This window comes from Eleginops maclovinus, chromosome 23, assembly GCF_036324505.1.
Source record: "Eleginops maclovinus isolate JMC-PN-2008 ecotype Puerto Natales chromosome 23, JC_Emac_rtc_rv5, whole genome shotgun sequence".
Taxonomy (NCBI): Eukaryota; Metazoa; Chordata; class Actinopteri; order Perciformes; family Eleginopidae; genus Eleginops; species Eleginops maclovinus.
The window spans coordinates 5,495,932-5,511,474 of NC_086371.1; the positions used below are offsets into that span (position 1 = coordinate 5,495,932).

General features: G+C 42.8%; 1 protein-coding gene across 12 annotated transcripts in view; it reads right to left on the reverse strand.

The window, feature by feature from the left end:
• Window positions 1–3,085: 3,085 nt before the first annotated feature.
• Window positions 3,086–15,543, reverse strand: part of rapgef2b (Rap guanine nucleotide exchange factor 2b) — a 102,272-nt gene continuing 89,814 nt past the window's right edge. For 8 of the 12 annotated variants that reach the window (XM_063876273.1, XM_063876268.1, XM_063876266.1 and 5 more), the window contains 11 exons: window positions 15,159–15,542; window positions 14,807–15,018; window positions 13,831–13,954; window positions 13,358–13,381; window positions 11,873–12,096; window positions 11,156–11,323; window positions 10,464–10,613; window positions 8,720–8,918; window positions 8,075–8,586; window positions 6,989–7,400; window positions 3,086–5,610 (listed from right to left, as the gene is read on the reverse strand). In XM_063876273.1, coding sequence (XP_063732343.1) covers window positions 7,033–7,400; window positions 8,075–8,586; window positions 8,720–8,918; window positions 10,464–10,613; window positions 11,156–11,323; window positions 11,873–12,096; window positions 13,358–13,381; window positions 13,831–13,954; window positions 14,807–15,018; window positions 15,159–15,542 — 2,365 coding nt within the window. In that variant the 3' untranslated portion in view covers window positions 3,086–5,610; window positions 6,989–7,032. Of the gene's footprint in view, window positions 5,611–6,984; window positions 7,401–8,074; window positions 8,587–8,719; window positions 8,919–10,463; window positions 10,614–11,155; window positions 11,324–11,872; window positions 12,097–13,357; window positions 13,382–13,830; window positions 13,955–14,806; window positions 15,019–15,158; window position 15,543 lie in introns of all 12 variants that reach the window. The other 4 variants (XM_063876270.1, XM_063876269.1, XM_063876271.1 and 1 more) reach the window with 3 other exon arrangements.

The window sequence follows — 15,543 nt, forward strand, 5'->3', positions numbered from 1 at the left end:
TAAAGAAAAAGGAAGAATCCTGCATTAGCTTTCAATTAGCCAAATCCTTGTAAATGCTAAATTCGACATACAACATAAAGAACATTACATAAACAAATGACTTGCAAAGTAAAAGAGAAGATTAAAGTGAATGATGGATGTCACCACTGTATAAAACAGAGAAGAGTCCTAGTTACATCATGATATAAACTGATCGTTTTTAGTAAATGTATTGTCATATCACCAAGCCATATACCGCCTCCTAACCTTCACTCGATTGTACCAGAGCAAACTGTGCATGCAAGCATCTTAACTGAGGAGCGTGGAGCCTTTATTAATCGTTCTCTCTTTCGATTCTTTGCCTCTGACAGCTTTTAACTGACTTGTCTTGCTGGGCCTGTGCTGCCCCTTTGAATCCAGACACAGGCCGGTGCACGCTGTGACATCTCCACTCCCCTCAGAGCTGCTGCCTTCATCCAATTCACCATGAAAGGGAATCCTGACAGGCCCATAATATGACCCCCGGCTGCCTCCATTGAGCACGGTCGACAACTCATCGGCCGGGCTTCACACACACAACCAGCTGGCTATCTTCAGAGGACCACTGGCCGCCTGCTGCCCCTTGATAAGACCCATCGCCCAGGGTGAGAGTGGACAGCTCCATCTGGCTGGATTATTGGTGAAGAGTGCCCTCTGGTGTTCCTGAGGGCACAGCACACTAGACACAGCCAAGAGAGTGGTAAACACACCGCCTCTGACTGTAATCAGGGGGTGGCTTTACTGTCTGACACAGATTACAGCAATGTTTCCTCTCTGATTTCATGCAGCGCCTGTGCTTCGGGTGATTTTGTTGTTCTTTCGGTTCCACATCCATCCACGTGTCAGTCACACTTATCTTTCTAATGCAGGCGACTGCAGCCTGGATATTTTTTCTTCAGATATTTTATCTCAATGGAAACATGATTTGTCAGCGCTAAGGCCTGCACCTTCATTTGTTTTGAGGGGAAATGAGAACATATTATTTAAAGCTATTTAAAGCCACTTTTCTAACAGTGTTGACACCTCGTTAAATAATGGGAAATCAACGCTGTGCAGCCTCACTATAATCAAGTCCAAAGTTTCTGACTAATGGGAGGAAACTTGAAACAAATGAGTGGTTTCTTGGTGTACGACGAACACCGGTTTCAATTTAAACTTTTCTTTTTAATGTCTAGAGATCACATTTACTGTTAAAGTCACAACATAGTCTCATCTCCCTCTCTGGGAAAGATGAATATGTTCATTTACTTTCCCTAACACAAAATATAACGATACACAAATAGGAGTTTGGGTAAAAAACCTCCCCAAAACAAACAGTTAACCTAAATCATAAAGGCCTTCAAGCTACACACTGCAGCAGAGGTCTTTCCTATTCCCCTTTAAAGGTATACAAACTAATTAAATGAATGAAATGCTAGGGGCAACCACAGCATCCCTGCTCCTTTGGCATTTTTGGCATGGACACATTCAAGAAAACAAAGAAACTGAATATTGGCACAAAAGTCCTGCATCTTCAATAAAAAAAAAAGCTATTTTCTTCCAAATATTTGTAGTTTCTTTCCATGTGTCTGAGGATAGGAGGACAGGAATGGAGCGAGAGACAGCAAAACAGATTCAACATTATTCACCCGACTGTGTTTGTGTGTTTGAGGGCAGCTCCCAATCTTTCATGGTCAGTGTGTGTGTCACTTTTTTTCGGGAGAGAGTGACAAATTGGGGCTCTGTGGTACAGCCACCAGGACTGTATAGCCTGCATGATTCATGAGGAGGGGGATATATGGTGTCTACCGTCATCACAAAACTAGTCAGCATGTCGAGGTGTCGTACATTCCTCCATCTGCAAACAGAAACTGATACGCAGAAAACAAAGGCAACGTGGCGCAAAAATAATGATGGTATTATCAGTTTTAAATTACAATTAGTTTGTTTGTCGGTTACAAATACCTAAATGAAAAAACACAATTCATCTTTTTGAGTATGTTAAGACAAATTATAGATACACAAACACAATCTGTATTCATTATAATGAACATTTCTCATAACCTAGCATCATTTATGAGACATCCTGTGCTTTAGCTCTGATGTTGGTTATTCATTTTAGAGAAGCAGCGCCATCCTGTGGTTAGGGAAGCAGACAACATTTAGGGAAGCAGACACATATAGAACATTTTCATTAAATGCTGCTCCAAACTTTTGTTGTATGTGGTATTTAGATTCAAATGATAAAAGTGCAGTTATTTTGTGACAAAACCATAAAACTCCTTGCCATTTTTATCATCCCAGTCTGCCCACCTCTGTTGCCAGGGCAAATTTTTTTTACAATTTCTAATTTAATTCTATATAATTTGGTTTTCTATTTCTTTAAAAGCATAAAAAAATGAAGCAGTTTTAATATTTTATGGAGGAGGAATAACTGTATCAGATTGCACCTCTGAAACACTCCCCAAGATAACCTTTATTGTTGTTATTATGGGTATGTGGTGCACAATGATATTGAGTTTCATTACCTCTGCCAAGAAGGTTATGTTTTCGGCTCCGTTTATTTTGTTTGTCTTCAGGATCACAGAAAAATGATTGGCCCGATTTTTATGAAACATGGTGAAAGACTGTGACAGGGGACAAAGAACAATTTCGAAGCTGATGCGAATCACGGGTCGGATACAATCAATATCTTCAGGATAGGGAAATTGTGCTGCATTCATGTATGGTCGGGTTAATCTGAAAATATTTCCCCGACGATGAAGAATCATGTAAACACTGGAAATCAGATTAATATCTTACCTATATCAGCGTGTTGTTATAACACACAGAGCAGAAAAAAAACGTCTTGGTAGATACACATGTATGTCGTACCCACAATGAGACTTAAAGCTTATAAACACGATTCCGAGAAGCACCTGAATGCACCATTGGGCTTGAAGGAGGTCTGCACCTGCCATTCTAGTTATTAAACCAAACATCTAACGTAGGAAACTTAAGATCAAAATGAGAGCTGGGACTTGCACTCTTCTGACAGCTCTGGATATTAAGACAATACAAAACATGTAAAAAAAAAGCAAGAGAAGACTTCAATATCTCTTTTTTATTAATTCTGACACACTGCGGTCAGATAGAAAAGTATGAGAGTTACACTTTTCAAGTTGCTTCCATGACTTGTGCAAACACTAGACGGTATCTGGGGAAAAACCCTCTGAAGGAAAGAAAACAGACCGGAAAAAGAAAGACATCGAAATGCAGAAGTAATGAATAAGTGCATTTAAACCTATGTGTTGATTCTTTATGCAGTATTTATTGATTCCCAGCTTCATATAAACTGGATGTTGAGGCATAAACATAGTACATTTGAACAAAAATATAACCAATATTTACAATTATTGTATTAAAAATACAAAAACAACTGATACGTACTCCACCAATTGTCTTTTTAAAAGACATACAGGTCGAAGTAGTACAAGAAAGAATAAAGAAAAGAAGGTCATCACCAGCTAAATGTACATTTCTCACTGACATCACACATCAAATGGAGTAGCAGTTCTACCTACTACACTTATCTTTACGCTTGTACATTTTTGTGCAACTTTTTGTTTTTAGAAATGGACCTCGGCCCCGCTAATATGCACACTATCTTCAGAGTTCGATGAAAGTGAATGATGCATGTCACCACTGTATTACAAACAAATTATTAACAATCTATCTGCAGCCATTACAAAAAGAATTACGATAACAAAAACGGGAAACCCAGGAAATCATTAGTGTATAGTCACAGACCACAGAGGGGAACACTCATTCATCTTTTTCTCAGTCTGTAGTTTTCCGAGACTGATCAATGTGATCAGCGCGACTCAGTGTGGAAGAAAAACACAACGGTACTTTTCACAACTGGATTTATGATCGTTCTGATTGGCAGTCTTGAAAAAAAAGTTTTTCTTCATATGTCAACTTCCTCACCGGAGTCCAAAAAAAGAAAGAAAAATCAGTCACTTCCAGAGTGGATGCAGGAAATGGGATTTACATACAGCACCCACTGAGCTGATGTCTGTAGCAGAGAGGAGATTCTGAGGATGGGGTGATGGAGACGCGTCCACAGTCTGAAGCCACGCGGAAAAAGAGAAACAAAATGCTCGGCTTCATCTTGTACTGAGTCTTCACAAAAAAGTCTTGGGCTTGTATCTTCAATAAGGCATTTCACTCCACTATTGCTTGATTCAAGACTGCTCTTGAAAACAAGGTGATTTGTGACAGGGAACGTCCATGCAAAGAAATGTATGCAATCATGGCATCGTAAGGCGCTTTGGACATTCACAAAATGTGGCATCATGTTCAGGGAGAAGAGAAAAAAAAAGAAAGCCAAATCTGATTTAGTGGATATTATTTTCTCAAAGGGTGTGTTATAAGACTCTGTACAAGATCGTCTGTAAAAAGGTAGATAGTTAAGAGGTACACTCACACATTTTACACGTTGGCAGCTTCTGAAATATGCTGATGTTGTGATCCCTTAATGCCAAAATAAAGGAAGGAGAGGCGACTCCTCCTCTAGCTTTCTGCTCCCAGTTCTGATTCACTTTCTTCCAAATTTGGGCAAAAGCTCCTGGACTAAATCATCATCCTCTCCTCTGATGGAGTCCAACACCTTTCCGTGGGGGGAGGGGGTCAATGTCCTCTGTGCTTTTTGAAATCACCCACAGAAAACATTACACTCTGGAGCAAGCAACAGCACGAGGGAAAAGACTTTTGATATGAGCGCCGCAGATATGGTTCACTCGGGGCCGAATGTCTGGTAACATCTAGAGATTGTGCTGAAAGTGCTATTTTTTAAAATGCGTGTGTGTAGATTTGTCAGTACACTGTGCATGTTGGCTCTTCTTTACCAGGCTCTCGTCCCAGCTGTGATTTAAAACCAACACTTGATAAGCTTTCACATGTGATAATACTGGATTCAGAGTTCAGATCACTCGTCAGATGGGTTGTTTCAGTCCTGGGCCGACTCGGTTTCCATATTTTCCGGCCGCAAAGAGTGCAATCAGTCAGAGAAAATAACCAAAAAAATAAGAAATGAAATCTAAATGGGAGGTTGCTTCCTCAAGTCTGCTTTGTTTTTATTTGTTCTGTCTCTCCGAAAGTAGAAAATGACAAAGTGCAGATGAACTTAGACACATCATGACTCTGTCTCTCCCACAGCTGTGTATGTTTGTGTGTGTGTGTGTGTGTGTGTGTGTGTGTGTGTGTGTGTGTGGCCAGGTCGACCCCTCCTCCCAGCACCAGTTTTATTTCTGTAGTCTTTTTTTATCCAAAGTGCCAGGCATTTTGACCTCGTCTTTCCTCTCCTTCACTTCTTCACAGTATTTTTTGCATGCAGGGTCACGCAACCCCCTATGATGCTTTAAGGCAGGGGAGGGAGACGAGCAGAGGAGTCCACCAATCAGGAGGGAGAGCCGAGTGGAAGAGGCAGGCACGTACGTAACTGATGATGAAGAGTCCATTAGGTCTGTCAGTCTCTTTAATCCTGCCCCCCCAACCGCAAAATCAGGGGGACTTCAGTTTACTGCAGAAGGACGTCCACTGTCCCTCAGACTGCTGACACCTGTTCGTCCTCTGTGGAGAGACAGACAGTAGAGGGTTACTTCTAAAGTTGATACACACCCTATAGACTTATTTAGGTAATAAAGAAAGGTGTGTTCTAAGTGAAAGGTGAAATCTAAAGAAAAGCTACAGCAGTGTGGAGTTAGAATGAAATGGATTCCTGACAAACACTGACAAGTTATTTTAGGGTTTATTTATTCCAGTATGTGAAAATCAACTTATATCTGCTTCTATTATTGACTCAGAGGGACATCAAATATATCACTCTGGTTTTCATTTGAGGTTCCCTGGGGCGTGTATCCTTTAGCAGCCAAATTTCCCTATGAGTCCGCCTTGATTTATAGACACTTTTCTGTCTTTTCAAAATACATAGTTTTTGCTTACGGCTCATTAACACATGTTGTCTTATAAGTGTAGTTCTTGTATATTAAGAGGAGGGTCGTGTATAAAATTGCCTTATAAAGTTTTAACAAAAGCATGTTTTTCTTGTTGTAACTTTTACTAACAAGACAAAAACGATCTTTCATGTCATGTGATGTCTGTTACGATTTGATTTTCATGCACTAAAATAAACCACCTAATAAGTTGAAGAATATCTTTATTTCGCTGCAAGTGCAATTTATTTTAAATAATCTATATTTACTACTTATGTATTGTATTCTAAATGGACTTTGAACAGTTAAATACACAAAACACTATGTCCTCTACATTTAACTGTGAAAGGACCTCAAAAAAAAGCGCTTATTAATGTTGTTTTAACAGATTCTTAAATGATGTATCTTTATTATACACATATTCATTCTTTTTTAATCCTTCCTAATTTATGTGTTTATATTTAAAAAAAAATGTATTTATTTTTATTCGAAAATAGAGAAACTCTCACAAAACCAAATTTCCCTTAAACATTGGACACCTGTGTGTATATAAAGTGCTTTACAATGATGCAGGATCATCCAGAGTCTCTGCGGTGGGGGGCTGCGTGCGGGTGGAGGAGGATGGGGTTGCATGTTTTCAGGCATGTTGATTGCATGGTGAGGATTAGCACTGTGCCGCTGATGGAGGCTGCGCGGCACAGTGTGTGTGACGGAAAGAGAGAGCAGGATGTGTGGTGGAGAGGAGAGTACCAGGCCCACCCGGTATGACTCATGCATGATGACAAATTGTGGGTTAAAGGTGAGGGTCCCACTCCAGAGGAACAATTCCCAGGTCATAAATAATAAATGCAAGTTTTTAATTTTACCAGGGAATTGTGATTTGGAGAGGGACCGTTCCTCCTGTGGGGGTGTGTGAAGGAATGGTGAGTCTCAGTCCAGGTGTGTGTCCCTGATCACATGCAGGTTCATTGAAGTGGAGGGGGGTGGGGGCAACCTGATAAATGAGTTTTACCTGCCTTGGGGAGAGGGGCCCTGCCTGTTAACCCCCGCACACACACTCTCAGAGCCTGGGAGTCTCGCGTGTATGTTGTGGCTTTGGCTTCCTCAGAGCGACTAGTTTGGAAGACAAGGACTCACCCTCCTCTTCCTCCTCAGCCTCTTGCTCCTCGGCCGGTGAGCGTGTGCGGTGGAGGCCCCCAGCCCGCTGTTTGGCCCCCTGCTGGGCCTGGTGGGAGTCGGGCGACTGTGTGACCATGCGCGAGCGCTGCAGAGCTGTGGAGTAGTCGGGCGGCCGGCGGCCAGTGTGCGTCACCGTGGATGTGGGGACGGCCGGAGCCGGGTGCTGCCCATCGGCGAGGTCGGCGATGGTGAGTGCCGTGTAGCCGGGGGGAGTCGGGGGAGGCTCACGGTAACGGCTCTCTTTCCGTGCTGGAGGGACACAAAAGCAATGATGATGAAGATGAAGTTTGTCTTTAAGGGGCCGGTCAATTTTTATTTACATAGCGTGGTAGATAATAACAAAGGCTATCTCAAGACACTTATTATAAAGAGCAGGTCTAAACTGTATGTTTATAAACTCTCTGGAGCCCTAACACATTCATGTTCCCCGATGTGCATCCTCTGGTGAAATCTCTGCCTCGGCTGGTTGGGTAAATAGTGATGGATAATGACGGGAAATGAGGGGAGAGGGAGTAAATGCAACAGAGGTACCTGGGCATGGTCGGCATATTAAACACCCCAGGCCACCAGAGGTCCAATACCTTATGGCTCTTTTGCATAAAAATCCACTGTCTTAATTGAAGCATTTCAACAAATTGCCTGATGGGGGAGTTCATGGATTTTTGAAATGCTTGTTGAATATAAAACAAAGGAAATCATGATGGAAAAATGTTAGCACAATAAACATTGAATATTGGTTGTTAAAGTGATGCAAAACAAAGGTTTGATGGGATATTATGTGCCTTCATGTCGTTTTTACACAGTGAGTGCTTCTAGGCTTTAGCTTCGCTTTTGTAATAAAAATATTGTGCACTAAAAAAGGTTCCTTCCATTGAAAGGTTGAGCTATTAAAAGCAGCAGGACGGTGAAGTGCGGCCACTCACACAGCAGTCCTTTCCCCCCGGTGGTGATGGGTGATGGGGAGGGCCGGCCGAGGTGCTTGGCCTCCTCTGACCCGGTGGAAGTGATGCTACTCGTCTCTGCGTCTGCGTTCACGTCCTTCCCTCCTCTCCTCTTGATGGTGCCGGTGTCTCCCTCAGAGTCCTCCCCCCAGTATGCAGCTGAGGAGGAAGAGGAGCTGGCTGAAGCCCAGCTGCCTCTGGCCTGGGCAGCCCACAGAGCAGCGTGCCCCCCTAACATGGCCTCCGGTCCTCCAGGAGGCAGCCCTCCGCCTCCACCGAAGGCCAGAGTCTCCCAGCTGCGTCCCTGCTGCATGGTCTGGATGTTGTCGTGGGAGCCCGAAGAGCAGGACGTCCAGGAGCCGCGGCCGCTGTCTGCAGCGTCCAGGGAAACGCGGTCGCCCTGATCCTGGGTCAGCTCCTCTGAGCTGGGGGAGGAGAGTACCGTGGGGCAGCCGGAGTAAATGCCCCGACAGTCCTGCATCGACGAATACGACCTGTGATTTGATACAAATACAGAGAATCAATCAAGTTGAAAGGCACATAAATAAAATGGTGACTGGAAAGCATTATAATACTGCTTTTATTTTGATTTATTTAACCTCAAAATAAAACTCCTAAAGTTCCTACCCAAGGCTGTACTGGTCGGGGTCGGTTGTTGCCCTTCGTTCCAGCCGCTGTCCCCCGATGTTCGAATCCCCGACTCCCGAGTGACGCAGCCTCCTCTCGTCCTGCGCCATGTCAAAAGAGGAGTTACTGACGAGGCTGGAGCGGGAGGAGATCTCACTGTGACCGGAGTCCGAGTAGGCGTCTCCCATCCTGTTGTAACCTGCAGGGGGGAAGAAGAAAACGGAAAATAACTGTTAAAGATGTTCACCTTAAAATATGTACTTCAGTCCCATTGATTCACTTTTGTTGCAAAAAGTAGCATGACTGAAATATTTTCAAATTAAAGCACGATAAAGCCTTCTTATAGACCCCTGCATGCTGACTGGTTCTCATTCCCACACTAAGCTCCCAACATTAAACTAACTTATGGTGAATCAACTTTTTTACAGTCCTCATCATAAATCATCTTTGATTCACGTATCTCGTCTCAGTCAGTGTTTTTAAACGAGCCGTCACACAGACTGCGGGGTAATTGTAGAGTTCAATTTTCCAAGTGAGCCAAGCTGCTCTTTAGGGAAAAGTGCTGAAGAGTGTGGAAAAGTTTGGATAATAAGCGTGAAGGGAATGGGAATTGCATAATAAAGTCTGGAAAAATATAAAGAAATCACTGGTTATGATTGCTGACACATGTGAAGACATATTCTCCTGTTATGGACAACTGTCACTGTGGAATTTAGTCTTATTTCCACCACCATCAGCATAAATCACCCCAATTACATCCTCAATCCTGTCTCAACTACTGAGTCGGACATAAAAACAACGTCCTCATTATGTTTTTTAGGAAGCCTTAATTGTAATGATGTAGCTCAAACATGAGTCACTAGGAAATTACATAACAATCTAACTCAGACTGAACTCACATGACCCTTGAGGTTTCGGCAGAAATAGAAACAGTTTTTAAGATCATTTAAGAACAGGTTACAGATCTGAAAAGACAGCAACTGTACCGATAAAGTCCTCAATCAAGGAGCTTCTACGGAGCCATTTCATTAACTAAAAGTGACATGATGCAGGCTTTACTCTCATTTTGTAGCAGACAACTATTTAAGAGTTCTAGATTTTACTTAGGGTAGTTAACTACTTCAATATGTGTTGGTTATTTGACTTCATAACTGTCTTTCTTTGGCACTTTAAAGTTATGTATTTTTTATGTGTTTGTCAACAGGATGATCTATATAATAATATCATTTCTGAGTGGAAATCACAGAGTGGATACGGGCATTCATTATTTTACTTATGGAAATAATCTTCACAGAGGTCTGCGCACTCTTAGAGTCATTCTAGTTTACATGATACTCTTATTGTTAACATGCTGTGTTCAACTTGCTCGTTCTGTCCAGTATCATGAGCTAACTAAGACACTTTTCTAGTAAACAAAGTGAAATGGTGATGAAGTTGTTACAATGCTGTTTAAAAAAGTATAACTATTTATTGCCGACAGTGTGGTTTTTGCCTTAAGCCCAGAACTACTAACCTTACAGCTTAACACACAGATATTAAGGCTAACAATAGTGTTACCTACATTTAATCATCTCTTTTAGGCCTATAAACACTGCTGAAGTGGTTTAAAGTGGGACAAAATATCAGACTCTGAATCTGAAACATGATGCAGTGCATGCTGGCACCACCAGGTGGCATGTATGGCCCATGGTGACAGAAAGAAGGAGCATGAAGATGGTGTGGGAGGGAGGGATTATTGGCTTACCCTTCTTGGGTGAGCTCTGGGGGGAGGTGGGAGGGGAGGAGAGCTGGGAGGAGGCATTGGACACGGTGTCCTCTGGCTGCCTCCGGTGCCTTTCGTTCCCCTCCTCCGACAGAGACAGGATCTTCTTCAGAGACTGAGGGGAGCTGGTGCCTGTGGACATTGACAAGAAGATGAGTAGAATTAGCACGAGGAGCTCTGCCATTCCCTGCAGCGAGCATGCGACTGCATTGTCTGGGACTTTTCTTTTTTGGTATTTGTTTTCTTTGGTCGGACGGCCTCTAGGTGGCAGCACTGTCATGAGGAAGCTGGTTCTTCTATTGTCTGCAAATAACAGGATGAGGGAGAGAAGACTGGGCAATGGTGGCACATAAAACGACAAGGAAGCAGGAGATTTATAAAGGCGTATACCACTATACTACACTGCCAAATAGTATTATGTAAGAGAATACTCTACATTTACAGTTGTATTCACTAACATTAGGGGAGATATTAGCTAAGAAAGGTCCCTATATTACAATTATAAGTAGAGAATTCACTCTGTGGACCTATTTCACTCATTTTGAGGACAATTTCTCACTTTACCAAATAAAATCGTACACATTTCTCAATACAAATACCTCTAAATAGCATCAAAATAGTATTTTCAGTTTTATATTCCACACTTTATAAAGATTGACATGACATCCACTTACCAAAAGGCGGCAGATCCTTGACTGGCACTTTCTTTCGGGATGGGTAGAGGGCCACGGCGGGGACCTGCAGGGCCTGGCCCCCCTTGGCCAGCTGGCCCCTCTGTTGGCTGGCAGCTCGGGACACGACCGGGGAGGTATCTGGTCGTTTCCCACTGGCGTTCTTGGGCACTGGGTAGGGTCAAACAGACAGAGCAAATCCCCGTTACAAAGTTGGAATTTAATAAAATCATATATGCAGATAAAAGGACATAAGTAAGCGCATGAATTCACTGTGAAGTTTAAGAAAACCGCGGGTGTTTGATAGTCAAAGCTGTTCTTTCTGTCTATGCGTTAGCAGATACTGAAGTTGGCATTGACAACGGGAAACTGGCGTAGCGATTCATTCATTTTAATTCACTGCCAATGAGTCTTAAAGCAGGACTGAGTGTCCTGTTACTCCACCCTGTCTGTCTGCTGCTAATCCTGGGAACACACACACGTCTCCAGGGAGATATGCACCTCAACAAAATCAAGTAATCAACGTTTAACTCTAATTATATTCTAGAAATAATTGCTCTGGTGGGAGATGAGTCAGTATGGGTTTATGTTATACAGTATAATCATGGTAGATGGTAAATGGAGGGAATTTATATATTGCTTTTCCAGTCTTTGCAACCCTTCAAAGTGCTTTTACATATACAAGTCAGCTTTGTGTCTCTTAGTCTGTCACAAACTCACGTGTGCTGATGGAGGGTTCGCACTGCATGGAGAGCGTCTGCAGACTCTCCTCGTTGGTCTCCAGGCTGAGGTTGGACAGGTACTGTTTGACCTTCCTGGCCATCTGCGCGTCCTCGTAAAGCTTTTTGGCGTTCAGGAAGGAGCTGCGTCGCACCCTCTTCTTGTGCCCGCCGGTCTGCGTGACGTCCAGCACCGCCGCATTGGCACTACCCTGGCTTAGAGACCTATACATATGCACCCACACAGAAACATGCACATAAACACATAGAAAGAGGAAGGAAGACTTATTAAAATAGTCTGTGAGTGAGCATGATAAGTATAATGAACAGGTAATAATGGTGGACATGCACAGAGCAGTTTTAGGTATTTCTCTCGACTCCAAAACATTCCAGTCATTCCAGGGAGCACAGGGGGGGGGGGGGGGGGGGGGGGGGTGAGAGGGAGGGAGGCTGTAGTCAAACAACGGGGGAGTAGCGAGGGGGAGTTCTGCTAGCTCGCTCATGGTTTACATTTCTGTGGCGTGAGTCAGCTCGTAGTAGGAGTGGTAGTAAAAGCTTCACTTGCACATGGTGTCGTTAAGAAAGTAAACAGAACTATAAATTCATTTGTTCTCATCAGGGGAAAGATGTTAGGGTATTTGTTAAGTGTTTTCATATGATTTTGTAAAGAAATGCTTCTGTGAGACACTGACTATCATATGGCATATCATTTCCATTAGATATATATATAGATGCTCATTTCTAAACCTTTAAAGTACTGCTTTACTGTCCTGTAATTAGAACTCAGCAAATCATATTCCCAGAGATTAAGATCTCATAATTACAAGAAAAACTCTCACAATTACGAGATACACATCTTGTAATTCCAAGATGGCTTTCTCATAATTATATGACCCTGAGTCATAATTACGAGACACAGAATTCATAATTACCAGAAAACTTTTCTCCTTCAGTGAACGCAATGTGCTTCCCATCTGTTTCCTGTTATACGTCTCGATAAATGCACAGCGATATGTCCCATTCAACCACAAGAATGTAAAGCATGATAATAAAAATGTTTTTAAATCCAGGATATCTGGCGGTTTGGAGCTTTAATGTACAGATGAAACCTCAGAAACAGGTACAACTTTGAGAAATGAAGCTGCATGCATTTTGTTAGATAAAACATGTCCAAAAAGGTCACATTTGCAAACATAAGACTGGAATAAAACAGCAAGAATTTTCATTTGTGTGTGTTTTCCCAATCATTTGTGACTAATTGACTGTATTTTTCATGTAAAATAGTCCAGTGTGACCACATGCTAGCATAATGTGACCTTTGTTTCATTCAATGCCCTTCGGTTAGGGCCAGGCAGTGTTAGTGAGAGGATTCAACTCTAACCAGTTAATAAGGTTTGAGAAAAGAAGAAAAGAAGCACGCAAATTGGCAGAAAAAAGAAACCGTGGTGCAGGGGAGGGCAAAAGGTCGTAGGGTCACCACACTTACCCTAAACTCCTCCATTTCTTCTTCCTAGAGGGTGGGTGCCATGAACAGAGAAGCATGGAGGGCAAAGGGTGGATGAATCAAGAGAGAGAAAGAGACAAAGCTTAGGACAGGAAAGACCACCAAGATCACCAAAAGACGAAGCAAATTTGACCCACGTGAAGTCAGTAGAGAGGAAATCAAATGGTTACACCACTAAGAAGTCACATCATTAGACAAAGACACACTTTCACTGAAGCACTGTGCACATTATACGCCAACAATGTGTAAAGGGAAACAGTTGCCAGAGGAAACAGTTGCCAGGGGGAACAGCTGCTTGAGAGAGAAGCGTGATGCAGAAAGTTTTACTGACTACGTGAACTGGCTAACCCCTCAGAGTTTGGTTAGTCAGTGGAGTGCTGACAGGACCTACAGAGAGGACGATGGATCGCTTTTAATATGAAACCCGGCTTAGATTTAGAGAGGATTTAGTTTACCTTGTGCGGAACATGAGGGCCGGGTCCATGTTGACGGAGGCCATGCGACCGACATGGCGAATTTCTTTGGCGATCATCCTCAGCTTCTCAAAGTTCACCAGGCCGTCCACTTTAGAATCGTTGCCTGAGAAATAAAGGAAGCAAGAAAGTGAAATACTGACACATTATAAAGCTGACAACATGAATACTGATCAGAAGCAGGGCTGCAGGAATAAACACCTACATTATGATTTGATCAAATGAACTAAAGACCATAATCTGACATATGTTTGTTATACCACATACAAATTATAATTATGGATAATAAATCAAATATAAAGTTTGTAGTAACTACATAAGACAGACAGCTAATGCAAGAAAGCTATGTTAATGCTAAGGCTTGATGGTGATAAAGGCTACTAGTACCATTAGCTTTTTTCTTACCCATTCAGTGTACTTTTCATATCTATTTTCAATATTTAGAAAATCTGAATAAAGTTTACTTACATTGTTAGTCTTAATACAAAGTATTTAAGACATAGCAGACACAGGACCGATATAATGTAACTCGTATAAATTGCTGAGGTATGGCTACTTTAAAATGACACATGTTTATTTACAGATAAATGTATTATTCTCACACGAGCAGCACAGTCACTTAAAATAACCTAAAATATAAAAGACTGCAGCATCACTTTTTCAGGGATTATGTCCGGTCTGTGCCAAAGATTTTAGGGTTAAATAATCTGACATTAAAGTGCATAAATGACAGTATTATAACTTGTCTTTGTTTTATACAAGCTGTCTAACTTGCTTTGAAACGTCAGGACGGTACAGCCATAACATAGACACTAAAATAGATGTCGAGACAAGATATGTATGACTTATTTTAAGGTAATGAGAATATTTTTGATTGATTTCCTGTCCCTGGTGCTCACTGGAAGCTTTACCAATTTACAAAATATGTGATGTTTTTATCTAGATGGATGTGACCTACCTTCATGTAGGAAGGTGAGGTCCTTCTTGATGACGGGGAACAGAGGGATGATTGGCGGCTGCAGGTTCTGATTGTTCAGGACGTTCCTGTACTTGGCCATGTTCCTGGAGGGGTCGAAGAGATCCTGCAGGTCGCTGAACAGCTTCTCGTACTTACTGGGCAGCTTCTCCCACGTTCCCCTCAGCCTGGAGACTGGAGCCAGGTTCAGACCACTGTGGAGGGGTGGGGGACATAATAAGCATGAGAGTGGAAAAATAGTCCCAATTAAAGATTTATCCCCAGAGTTAAAACTGATATTCACTCTGAATCTAAAATAAACGGCACAATCCCTCCACATTCCTCCGTGTCTCACCTGATGATGGCGAACATGGAGTTGAAGTTCTTGCACTCGCGGCAGTGCAGGGCGATCTTGATGAAGTGCTTCACGTTCTTCATGCGCTTCAGCTGGTTGGGCTCGCGCGTCACCTCCGTGGCCACCCAGAAGGTCTCGTGGTTGATGGCCTCCTCGAAGCGCTTCAGGCTGGCCGAGCCCGTCTTGGACCGCAGCTTGTAGAGGTCGTCGATGTACTCGGTGGGCTCGATGGCGCAGAACAGTTCGAAGGCCCTCATGGAGAGCTGGGTGGCCACCTCCACCGTGCTGAGCTGCAGCAGAGAGATCTGACCCTCCCGCAGAAGATCCTGAGCGTCATCGTCCGAACACAACGTCTCCGTCTCCATGTTGCTCTTCAGGTAGTATC